The sequence below is a fragment of the Botrytis cinerea genome, chromosome 4 (genome assembly GCF_000143535.2).
Source record: "Botrytis cinerea B05.10 chromosome 4, complete sequence".
Lineage (NCBI taxonomy): Eukaryota > Fungi > Ascomycota > Leotiomycetes > Helotiales > Sclerotiniaceae > Botrytis > Botrytis cinerea.
Window position 1 is genome coordinate 666,705 of NC_037313.1, and position 13,033 is coordinate 679,737.

Genomic DNA, 13,033 nt, shown 5'->3' on the forward strand with positions numbered 1-13,033 from the left:
TGTCTTCCCGGCTAATTTTGATATAATTTTGAAATAATATATTTACTGATATACTACACATACTGATAAACCATATTAGTACTATTCTCAAAGAAATATTAAGAAATTTTATTATAATTTTATTGAAATATAGACTTATAAGGTTTTATAGAAGTAACATTTAATAAACTTCATATGAAGTTTAAATATAATATTATATAATAGTTATGATTAAATCTATATATATATATGATTTATAGGATGTTATTAATCTTAAATGATATAATGATTCATTGTTATTACTATTAGATTAATAACAAAACTTTTAATTTTTTTAAAAAATTATTAGAGAATTAAAAGATAAAATCAAAGAGTATTTTATATATTTTTAAAATACAAAAATTTCAAAAGTTAGATGAAAACTACTAAAAGCAATAATAAACCGCTTCTATAATATATACTTACTTCTATTCTATTTAAATTATAATTTCAATTCTAAATTTCGCTCACCATTATAACATATCTTAAATTAATAATGTCTTAATACTTCCTATTTCAAATCAATTACAGATTACTTTTTATGTGTCTATATTATTCTATTTTCATTATTTTTGTAATAGTGTTGGTTAGTGGCGTTAAGTGTACTCTAGATTATTCTTTTAAGTCTAGAACCCAGTTTATAGATTTTCAAGATCCTCAATTATTAATAAATTTATATAGCTTAAAAAAGTAAAGAATGAATAAAATGAATAATCTTACTTCCCTATACTTTTCTTATAATAAAGATATATCTGATAAAGAATTTCTTGTTATTAGCTATTTTAAAACAGTAATGAATAAATAAAACACAAAATCAAGGAAATATACGATATTATATTAATATTAATATAATTTATTGATAATCGCATTATGTTTTACGGCAAATTACTCTCATGCCCCTCAAATGTCATTTAATTACTCTCATGCTTTGAAATTTGAAAAAAAAAAAAAAATTCTCATGTTTTTTAGATTCTATAATCAAATGAATAAATCCTAGTCTTTTGAGGCTAGATTCTATATTTGAAAAAGATACAAAAATTACAAATTACTTTATTGTAGAATCTACCTTAGGGTTAGGATTACAGAAGAATAGATTCTATAATAAAATCTATCATAGAATCTAATCTCAAATGACTAGATTCTATAATTTTAAAGTAGATTCTATAATAGATTCTATTATAGAATTTAAGAAACATAAAAGTAAATTATTTCTGAATTTTAAGACATGAGAGTAATTGTCTGACATTTGAAGGGCAGGAGTATTTTATTTTAAAGAATCTTTAAAGTATAAAATAGTTTATAATTTGTTACAAAGAATGCTTTTATTTCTAATATTATTATTTTGTATTGAAATCAAAGGCTTTTTGTATATAATAGTTAATTTCTATAATCTTATATTTATAGTTATATTGAAAATGAATAAGACAGTGTTTTTTGTAAATGTATCTTAATTAAGTAATTTTTAGAATTTATTTTATTTGAAATCAATAAAATTATTGAAGTTATAAAAATTTAGTAGTTATATATCGAAAAAAGTTTTGTTATAAAGTTTTATAGTTAATAATATTTGTTTTAATTATAATCACAAAATATTTGATTATAATATTTTAATCAAATATGATTTTTAAACTTTTTTGAATTGCTTACAATCTTTTCTTTTATAATAATAGAATAATTGAAAATAGAATAATACATTTTATAATTTATATTATTACTACTATTTTATTATTATTAATTGAGCAATAAACCCTTTCAATATTATTATATGTAATCTACTATTTATTTAAAAGGATATAAAAGTGATGAAGTGAATCTTCAAAACAAACTTTTTTAAATTATTAATAGCTTAATATAATTATATAATTACTAATATTCTAGTAAACTATATAAACCTTTTTAGTAAATATATTTTGATTAATAAAGATTTTATTTATAAAGAAGTTAGAATACAAATTAATATTAAATTTATTAATTATAGCCTCTTAAGATGTAGGGTTAGTATAGATATTGATAAAATTATTTGAATCATCTTTTTCTCTAAATTTATGTACCTTTTTTAACTCTTTAGTATTGAAGATAAGATTAAAATTATTAATAAAAAGATAGCAATAATTTATTAAAATTTCGGATACTAAGGCTATTATAATTTGATATAGTATATTAGATACTCAAATGGATTAATATAAGAGGCTATTTAGTATCAATTACATTAATAATCTTTTTCATATTAATTATTATAAACTCTTCATTATAAATTATACAAATTGTTCTATTATCTTTAAATATAAAAATGACAAATATATTAAGTTTATTTATAAGGAATTTAATATTATTTACAAATATAGAATACTTGTATATAAATAGGTTTATTAAATATTAATTAATAAAAAACTATTCTTATTTTGATATAAATAATTATAAATATTTCGATTCTTTTTTCAATCAAATATTAATATGATAAAGTTACAGCTAGATATAAATAGATTAGTATAGTTATATAGAAAATAGAGTTTATTGAGAAAGTAGTTTTAATAAAAGGATTTGATTGTAGGATATTTATAACTTTTATTTGAGATATTCTTAAATATAAGAAAAAACCAAAGGCTACATTTTTTAAATTTTTTTAAAGAAAAAATAATGTTTTTATTTCAAATATTTTGAAAAATGTTTTTATAAATGAGAACAATATAAATAAGTTTATTATTAATTATATAATCTCTACTTTTTTATGATAATATATTAAAAAAATAACAATTAATATTATAATTCAAGTATTTCATATTTTTTAAACTTAAGTAAAGTATTAATCTTACTTTTATACTTAATATTATTATAAATTTTTGTGTCTTATTTACCTATAAAATTAATTCATTATAAAATATTGTCATTTATTTGAGAAATACTTTTTTAATTAGTTTTATTAAATATCTAATCTGAATTATATAAACCTTATTAATACTTTCAGGAAATTATAATTTTTGTACATAATCGATTAGATTTCTTTAAATCTAAAGTATATATTTTATTTAATAATTGATTTCAAATATTTTATAAAGTTTTTGAATATAATACTATAATGTTTTATTGAGTTAAATATAGCCTATAATAGTTTTTCTAAATTGAAAGTAATATTCAATCTTATATAAATTATAAAACAAATTATAAAACAAATTATATTATCAATTATTTATTGATATTTGTAAATATCCGTTAATTCATTATCTAGATACATAGATTACAATTGATTATAATTAGAGATTAATATTTTTCTTAGTATATATTAATTATAAGAAATTCTGAATTATATAAGTATAATGTTCAAATACTTTTTTTGATTTATTATTATATTAAACTTATTTTTTTTAATTTAAATAATATAAATATTTAGAATTTTACTTATCTTTTTCAAATTTTTAATATTAAAACAAACAAATAACTTTTAATAGAATTATTTGATATTATATTTTTATATTATATTAGTAAATAAACTAGAAAAGTATATTATTATATATAGATAACATTTCAATAGAAAGAAGAATAAATCACATTTAAATAAGTTATATATTAACTGATAAACTATATTATTATATATCTGAGTACATAATATTTTATTATATTTATCTTAATTGAAAACTAGTTTAAACCAAGTAATACTTTAAATAGAAAGGATCTCTTAGAAATCTTTTTTCTTTTTAGCTTTTTCATCATAGTTATTTAATCTTTATTGATTTGTTTTAGTATATAATCGTGATAGTTATAACGTAGTTTATCAGCGAGCGGATTATATCACCAAGCAGATCACTTTTATTTCAATTTACACCTTTCTCTTTCAATATGTGTTTTATTAATCAATTGAAATATAATCAAATAATAAAGAAATCCAAATAATCTTAACTATTGAAGTTATTCAAAAAGATAACAAACTTAATATTCGAAAAGCTATTAAGCTATATAATTTATTATATATATCATTCTATTACAAAATGAATGGTTTTGCTTTTTGTATTGAAACTCGAATTAATTTTTATAAATTTATAGAATTAAAAAAAACAATTATTATTCAATATATTTTTAATATAGATTTGAAAGGATTTCTATTTAAATTTAAGAATATGGAAAATATAATAAATTATATTCTCGAATCGAAAAGTATGAAATGTATTGGGAAGCTTTGAATATATCGATTTGTAAAATATTAAATCGAATTAAAGATATGTTTTAATTGTATTTAAAATTTTCAAAAAGCTTTTTATAAGAATTTTAAGTTTATTGAAAAGTGATTTCAATTAATTGTGAATATGTAAGCGAAATATAATATTTTGAATAAAGATTTTTATAATTTCAATAAAATAGGTTTTATAATAGGGATTATATGTATGATTATAATTATTATTAGTATTGAAAGATGTAGTAGAAGTAAATTAATATAATTAAATAATCGAAAATGGATTATAGTAATAATATGTGGAAATGGAGAGGATGAAATTATTCTTTTATTTTTAATAATTTAAAAATAGATTTATTTTTTCAATTGATATATTGAAAACAATCTTTTTATAAAACAGATTATTAAATTTATATTTAATAAATAAATAAATAATAAAATGGATTTAAAATAATTGAAATATTTTGATAAATATATTAAGAATTGAAAAAAGAATAAATATCGAATATTAATATTAAATAAATATAAAAGTTATAAATCAATAGCTTTTTAAATATATTATAAAAAACGATATTATATATTTATATTTATTATTATATTTAAATTATTTAATTTAGTTATTTGATATTAATTATTTTAATAATCTGAAATGTTTATATAAAAATCAAATTAATATCTTTATTAAAATATATATCAAATATACTTCAAAGATTAAATTCTTTATAACTTTTAAAACTATATATAAAAAATCAATCATTTTTCAAAATATAAAAGCAAAATTTCAAAAAACAAATTTAATTTTATTTAATTTTAAAACTATACTTTCAAAATTAAATATTCAAATTCGTATACCTACCTTTTCCTCTTTCAATTTAAATCAATAAATCTCTCAAACCCTTCACAATCTAATAAAAGCTCTTTTTCAATCAATATTAATTAAATCTTAAATAACTTATTATCAATTAAACTCTCCTATATCTATATTCGAAATTATATTAGTTTTAATTAAAAATACAAAAAGATTGATTTATAAAAATATATTTTTAAATATAAAGAATTATATATTTCAAACAATAAATAAAACATTAAATAAATATCAATATATAAAAAAAACTCAATTATATTAAAAAGGAATATTTATTAAATAAAAAACTTTTAATATATTATTTCAATAAAAGATTGATATTCAAATTCAATATAATAAATATCAAAAAAGAAGGAATTCTAATAAAGAATCATTTTCTAATTGATATTATAATAAATATAAAAAGATAAATTATAATACAAAAACCTATCAAAATAATATAATAGATTTTAGATTATTAGATTCTTAATAATTTCAATCAATTGATTCAATTGTTATTGAATAATATAGAATTGAAAATATAAATTGAGACAAAAGTGATTTGCCCAGTGATATGATTCGCTTGCTGATAAACTACGTTATATATCTTCTATAAAGATCATTTATAGAGAATTATAATATATATAAAATGACATAATGAAATAATTTCACAACTCATTAAAGAGTTTGAAATTTATCTCAGCAACTATAAGATCTTGATTTCGTATAAGTAAGATCCACTAAAACTCTTAAGTATATAAACATATAGTTAGAAGCCTACTCATTGAGTCATATGTTAATACTAAGACTTATACTCAATACTACTTCGGAATTTCAGATTTAAAATATTGCAGCCGGACATGTATAATATAACCCGAAAATGTAACTAAAGTATGAGATTATAAAGCTATTATTAAGTTCAAGCTTAAAGCGGGGGGAGGAGTAATCTATTTGGTGGAATAGAGAACTTTAGATAATCGATTCGAAAAGACGTCCTTCAGGAAACACTGAGATATTCTGGGGCCAGAAGAATAAGAATGGTGCTAACTTATAGTCTGAAGTCATACAAGAAGCTCTCAGATCGGTAAAGTTAACTCTAAAGTATTTCCCACTTTTGAGTTAGTTGTAACCGTTAGCCTATAGATTCACGGATATGAAATAAAAGATAACGAAGGTGTATTATACATGAATATGGCGTGTAGATATCTTTTATAGTTAGTCATGATACAAAGATAATTTCGGAACTCAAGGGTGTAGTTATTTGCATCAAAGCAGAAGATGACCAGGATGACGGAAACATCATGACCTGGTTGTTAAGTAGCTAGTCTGCGCGTTTTACATAGTACGGAGGAAATTTGAACTGCATATTAAGTATATAGGTAATAATACATAAATGTTCAGATAATAGCAAGGAATACTGTATTGGAGACAAGTAACTGCACTTACCGGTCAATTTTACTTCCCCCTTTTTAGTATAGAAGATGCCAGCCGAAGCACACAGAGTGACTTAAACGATAGCGTCTCATGATATATACCAAAGATAGGCTTCATTTACAAGCCTAGTTTCAGCATATCTTACTATCCGAACTCACACCTGCTAACGATACTGGCTCTCCGGAGTTTCTCAACTTATGTTGGCCCTACCTCAACTAGCCAGGAGGAGTCATTCAAGTGGGCCTAGACCCCTGTGCATAGAATTGCTTTCTGTAGCATTAGATAAGTTCATAGCTTAGCACATCTTCATATCCTAAGAGAGATTCCCAGAGTCAGCTCTATATCGGCTCACTGGATGTTAATAAATACTACAACTACTACTTACTAACCATAAGACCAACTCAGAATGGTCCGGGGATGGGCTCATCTGATTCGAGGCCACATGTCGCACAGAGGCCTGATTATGAATCAGAAGATGAACAGAAATTATTGGCTGAAAATGCTACTACTGAGTATTGCGCAATTCTCACCCTTCCATTGAATTCATTGACTGTGGATGGCCATTTAAAGATAGATTTACAGTCAATATCAATGATCTCATAATTGCTACATTCGATATTGACAGATAGACTGCGGACAGACAACAATTTAAGGGGCAGATAGTGATTTTCAATGGCTATATGAATTGTATATGGTTTAGGATAGTTGATCTGCTGGCTCGTGGAACAATGGACCAGGTATGCGACTTAACGGATTAGACAAGCGAGTGTAAACGGAGCTAGCTTCTGTGATTGACTAGATCTTCTTTAAGTAAGATGAGTTCTGATATTGATCCAATTGATCTGAAGTCTAAAAAAAAACCCCCAGAACACGAAGTGTTGACAGAGAACCACTGTAAAGATTGTTGGGATATTATAGCGGAGAGGAGAAAGTGAATCAACACAACCACTTCATCTGAAATGTGCATATAGCTTGACAATAAGATGCGCTACTTGAACAATGTTTCTTCATATCACCATATATCAAATCATATGAATTAATGGCAGTCAATATTTGGCTACCGGCGGGACGTGGCGAATGATCATAGTTTGTAGTATATATACCCCCTGTGGTGGCAGAATCCGCGATTGACGAAGTGGCCGCTTTATCAGCCCCAGAAAATATTCAATATTTTTATAATGTATTGAAAAAAGCGTTTTTAAAGTATTGATTAGGGGGCTTTTTCTTTTGTAAATGATTAGAAATTTTTATTCCAAAGGGACTTAGTGAAATTCTTGAATTCTAGTTTAAGATGATCAATACTTTATTTATATTGAATTCGATTAGTAATTGAATTGAATATGAATATATAAATTAAAGCTAGGTAGATAATGTATATGAATAGTACAATCTGTATGGCATGGTACAGTGGTAAAGCTTCTGATTGAAGAATAAATTGAAAGTGAAGTAAGTGAGTGATTTACTCTTCATTCCCTTCCCCTTTAATCTTTCGGTTAATGCCTCTCACCTACATTCTAGCTTTTATACTCGCTCCCCTCCTCCTCCTAGCTCTTACGTTTGCTTCTCCCCTCCTTCTAGCTCTTACGCTCGCTTTCCTTCCGTTCACCTTTCCTACAACTCTAATATCGATCCTGAAATCTCTAAAGGCCTTTCAGAGCCTCCATTTTCTTTTTTTCTTTTAAAAGTCAATACTAAATGGGTCTCAATTTGTGCTGATTCTATTCGTTATTAATGAATTGGCTATGTCGTTATTGACGAATTGAATATGTTATAAATGTAATGTACGAATGAAAAATTTGTATGGGGATTTATATTGAATTTCTTTTCGTCGAAAATATTAACTTTGCCACCACAGGGACCCCAAGCATGTCTTAATATGCCTTGAACCTATATATATATGCAACGAAACTTCTCGTCAAAGATCTTGACAATAGATATTCTAACGTGAACAAGAGGGAGGATAGTAATACTAAAATGCATAGCTCTCAGGGACTTACATATACTTCCAAAAGATGAACTTCATGGGGTGTACATAGAAGGGGTGATTTGAGGCTGGAATTTAGTTGTATGTGCTTCGTTCTTGTGGAATGGAAAGAATCTCAATGGTTGTGTGACACGTGACTTTCGTGATTTTCGTGATTGCCTCGTGCGCAGCTTGGACGGCCTGGCCATCTAAAATGTTTGTACCTGATCAACAAAAAGCCAGAAGCAACAAGAAAGTCTGGTAATACATGCTTGACATCAAGCTGGTTGCTGTATCAGCAAAATATCTCCCGACACCGACCTCAAGATTTATTTGGAGAACTATGGCAAGCCCTGGTAATGCACAAAAGAGAAAGTTGAGTACAGACCGCCCAATATCACCTCCACCATTGCGTCGCAAAGTACACTCTACAACAACAAGTAAGCTCCACCTGAACTATATGAGAGTCGATAACTAAACCAAGTGCAAGAGACTGATGTTGCGTCATTTTTCACGCCCACGTCACAAAAACCACCCGAGAAAATTTCCTGGCAAGAACGCGCACCAGATGAAGATTCACCAAGCACGTTGTTGGTTGGTAAATTTGAACCATTGAACAGCTCAGATAAGAGGGCATTATCACACAACTTGAAAAGAAACAAAGTTGCTGCTTTCGATTTTGTGAGTATTGAGTTTGCATTACTTGGAGTAGCAATCTAATAATATTTTACTATAGGACTCAACTCTCATACAAACATCCTCTGGAAAGAAACACCCTACCAATGGCCAAGATTGGAAGTGGTGGCACCCATCGGTTCCTACTATGCTCAGAAAACTATACTTGGATGATGGGTTGGTAGTACATTTTCTCGTATGTCGTTCCGAAATGCTAAATGTTCTACAGTTTTTGTGTCGTTGTGATCAGCAACCAAGCTGGTATTTCACTCAAAACGGACCCCAAACCCCCCAAAGCTCGACTTGCTGAATTCAAGTCGAAAGTATCTGCAGTCTTCAACCATATCAATATCCCAGTGAGCATATATGTAGCAACCGAGAAGGATATCTACCGAAAGCCACGAATGGGCATGTGGAAAGAATTACTTGAGGACTATGATATTCATCTCCCAGGTGACCTCAAACTTCAAGAATCCATTTTTGTTGGAGATGCTGCCGGGCGCCATGCAAGTACTGGTAAATCAAAGGATTTTTCTTGTTCAGATCGGTAATGCTATCGGGAATTCTTGATCTGGATTATTGTTGACATTTGCAGGAATTTCGCCGAGAATGTCGGGATCAAGTTCTACACCCCCGAAGAATATTTTCTCGACGAAACACCGAGATCGTTCACTCGCACCTTCGAACCAGGAGATTACAGCTCTGAAAACACCACAGGTTGGTCTCATTAACTTTGGCTGTGGCCGCTTCATTTTTGACGTTGTTTTAGTGTCTCCAAAGTACAAAAAAGACAACCCGAAAGACATAGTTATTCTTTGTGGTAGTCCTGGCGCTGGAAAATCTACATTTTATTGGAAGCAATTGGAACCTCTTGGCTATTCCAGAGTTAATCAAGACATCCTCAAAACAGTACGTGCTGCGTTTGCCAGCGATTACAGAACACAGGCTAACGTCCAAGAAGCGTGATAGATGTTTTAAAGTCGCTGGCCAATATCTAGATGAGGGGAGGTCTGTGGTTGTGGGTGAGTAGTCGAGCTTGCACCGCATCCTTATGAGGACAGCAAAACTGATATCTTCTAGACAATACTAATGCAGATCGAGATGTTCGCAGTAAATGGATAGCACTGGCTGCCAAGCATTCCGTGCCGATCCGCTGTGTTCATTTCCTAACAAGTGTACAAGTATGCGAGCACAACGATGCTGTGCGAGCCTTGAATGAAACCGTATGTCTTTCTTCACCCCAATGGATTGCCCTCTTCATTGACGAGAAGAATCCATGCCATGCTGTCTTTCCTAAGCCATGACTTTCTGATCCGATATAGATGAACCCTGAAAAGAGAAAGATACTTCCTAAATTGGCTTTCACAAGCTTTACTTCAAGATACCAACGACCTGAATTGATCGAAGGATTCCAGGATATTACAGAAGTGCCATTCAAGGTACGTCTCACTGCATACCCCTTCTCCCCTGTATGTTCAATGCTGAGATCATAAGTTCGAGGGAAGCGAAGCCCAACGAGGGATTTGGACTCAACATTGGATTTGAATAATCAATCAATGATCCCGATAACGACCTCGGTGGACGAACGTGGCATATTTCACATGGCAGGAGATTACCCGAGGGATTGTCCTAATACTGAGGTACTATCCCATGTGAACTAACGAATTTTGCTTCGTTCGATTGGCAGCCGTGATGGACTGCAGCAACGTTGCAATAGTGTGCCGGTATTTATTTGTCTGCCGCTTCAACGAGATTTAGATTTCTAATTTACAACGTTGAACATTGCTTGTTGTTGTGATGCAATACGGAATCTTGATTTTTCCTCAACATAATGATGTTCAAAGCGAAATATTCGTGTGCCCAGCCTATGTATTTTGAGTTGCACTTTATTTTCTCAAGTCGCGTTTACTCTTTGCTAGCTACCAATGGAGCTGTTAGGTGTTGAATTTGGTCATAGTGAGACGGGACACTCCACGCGAAGACTGGCTAAATCAGGAGGCTGGGTGTCTGGACCACGTCGATCGAACTCAACTCATCATTCATTTTGATCCATGTTTTGAGCGACCTGAGAGCTCTTCCCAAGAATCACCCAAACAACGGCAAAGCTCTTATTCGACTGTTCTGCAGTTATTACAAACGTCGGCAGATATTTAGTAGGTAAAGATGCTCTTCCAATCATCCACTTCAGGATACCCGAGACACCACCGTACTATAAAACGAACTGGAACCTGAGGTTGTTGGGTATGCTGTACTACTCATTATCTGCGGGACCATATGCAACGGATATTATTACATTTCTAAGGGGCTGCCTCGTAAAGAGTGTTATGCGAACAGTGCACTTTTTTTTGTTTACTTCCTCCAAAGATGAATGAATGGGAGCTTTCACTTTCCCACTTTTTTGTCCTTCTACCACTTCTGTGGTCCTGACTATGGGGTAATAAACAAACCCAAAAACATACTCCGTGTTACCAGCGGGTTGACGAAGCATCTGGTTAACCCGCCAATTAAAAGTTTGCGGCATCTGTATCCTTCCATTCCCGCACGGATTATTGATTGATTGAATCATTGATTTGGTAGGGGTCCATTTTAGTTAGCAAACAACTTGTTCTGGGTTGATTGAAGAAAAGGCGAGAAGCTTTACAACCAACTGAGTTGATTCTGTGACGCCCGAAACTTTGCTCACACAAATAACAAGATATCACACCTTTTTCGAAGTCATGCACATAGCGTCTCTTTTTATTAACGATAAGGCAAGGCGGGCGGTAATGTATTTCCTGGCACAGCTTGAACAAGAGATATCAGATGTGATGAATCGCGAGGCGGACTAGGGACGGGGTAGCACACATTGCTTGAAACAACGAGAAACAACGGCATGGCCCTCGATCATTGGATCGACGGTCGGGTTCCTGCACCAGGGGTGTCTCAAATGCTGTGGACTTTGACAGGGCAAAGCTTAGCCTCAATAAGGAATCTAGGCGATGCGCGCATAAATACATACGGAGGATCACCATTTTAGGTGTAGACTGAATATTTTCACGGTGCATATTTCTTCTGTTTGCACAACTTTCGTCATTATTACATCGCACATCCTACATCTGAAGAAAAGAAGCTTAAGTTCTGTAGAAGCTAGCAAAGATGTGACGATCCTTCTTCAGCGCAACGCTTTTGTATATATGTGTATAAATAACCGACCAAGGCTGGGTTGCTATTTAAATCACCGACGATTGTCTCAGTTTCGTCCGTGGTGGTATAATTAGAGCAATGTTAGGTCCCGAAAATTCTCTAGTTTGTCAAAGATTTTCCGTTCAACTATCTTCCTGGGCCGTCGAACGCATTCCTTTCCGCCTTATGACCTAATACCAGCAAAAGACCTTTCAACTAGAATTAACCACTGACAAAAACGGGCGGACTACGACCCACTACTAACTATGGATGCAATAGGTAATAAGACCGACTCTTTCATGCCACCCCTGTTCCCCGAGGCGTTGGGATCCGTCTTCCTTTGCCATTTTTCTGTTCTTTCCAAGTCGGTCTGCATGTCCGATACACCTTGTTTAGTTCTTATTCGATTGGGTCAGCCAGGATTATGGAAAGATGAATCGAATGCCCCTAGATTAAATCCATCCATACAATAGAACAAGATACTAATTATCACGAGCAAGGGATTTTGGATGAGCAAGCATAGATTGGACGGGTACGGGTACCGGTAGGGGTGCTGTCTGTCTGTCTGTCTGTCTGTCTGTCTGTCTGTGGTGGTGTCGATAGAATTCTGTACACTGTACGGCACGGTACGGATTCCGGAGCAAGAAAGTTAGTTTGAAAAAAGAGGATCGATTCACGACCAGAATAACGATATGACCCGCTCATTATGTGAGAAAGAAATCTGGACTTTCTCTCAACTAGGGAGGGGGAGAGAAATTCCGACGGCATATCG

At 30.3% G+C, this 13,033-nt stretch overlaps 1 protein-coding gene across 1 annotated transcript; it reads left to right on the forward strand.

Annotated features, from left to right (window-relative positions):
• The first annotated feature begins 8,413 nt into the window (after positions 1-8,413).
• Bctpp1 lies at positions 8,414-11,068 on the forward strand. Its single transcript, XM_024692404.1, has 10 exons — positions 8,414-8,864; positions 8,915-9,105; positions 9,161-9,276; positions 9,329-9,646; positions 9,695-9,816; positions 9,869-10,008; positions 10,061-10,121; positions 10,180-10,322; positions 10,422-10,538; positions 10,594-11,068. Exons 1-10 carry the CDS (start codon positions 8,693-8,695, stop codon positions 10,642-10,644), a joined length of 1,431 nt encoding a protein of 476 aa, XP_024548179.1. The 5' UTR covers positions 8,414-8,692; the 3' UTR covers positions 10,645-11,068.
• Positions 11,069-13,033: the final 1,965 nt, after the last annotated feature.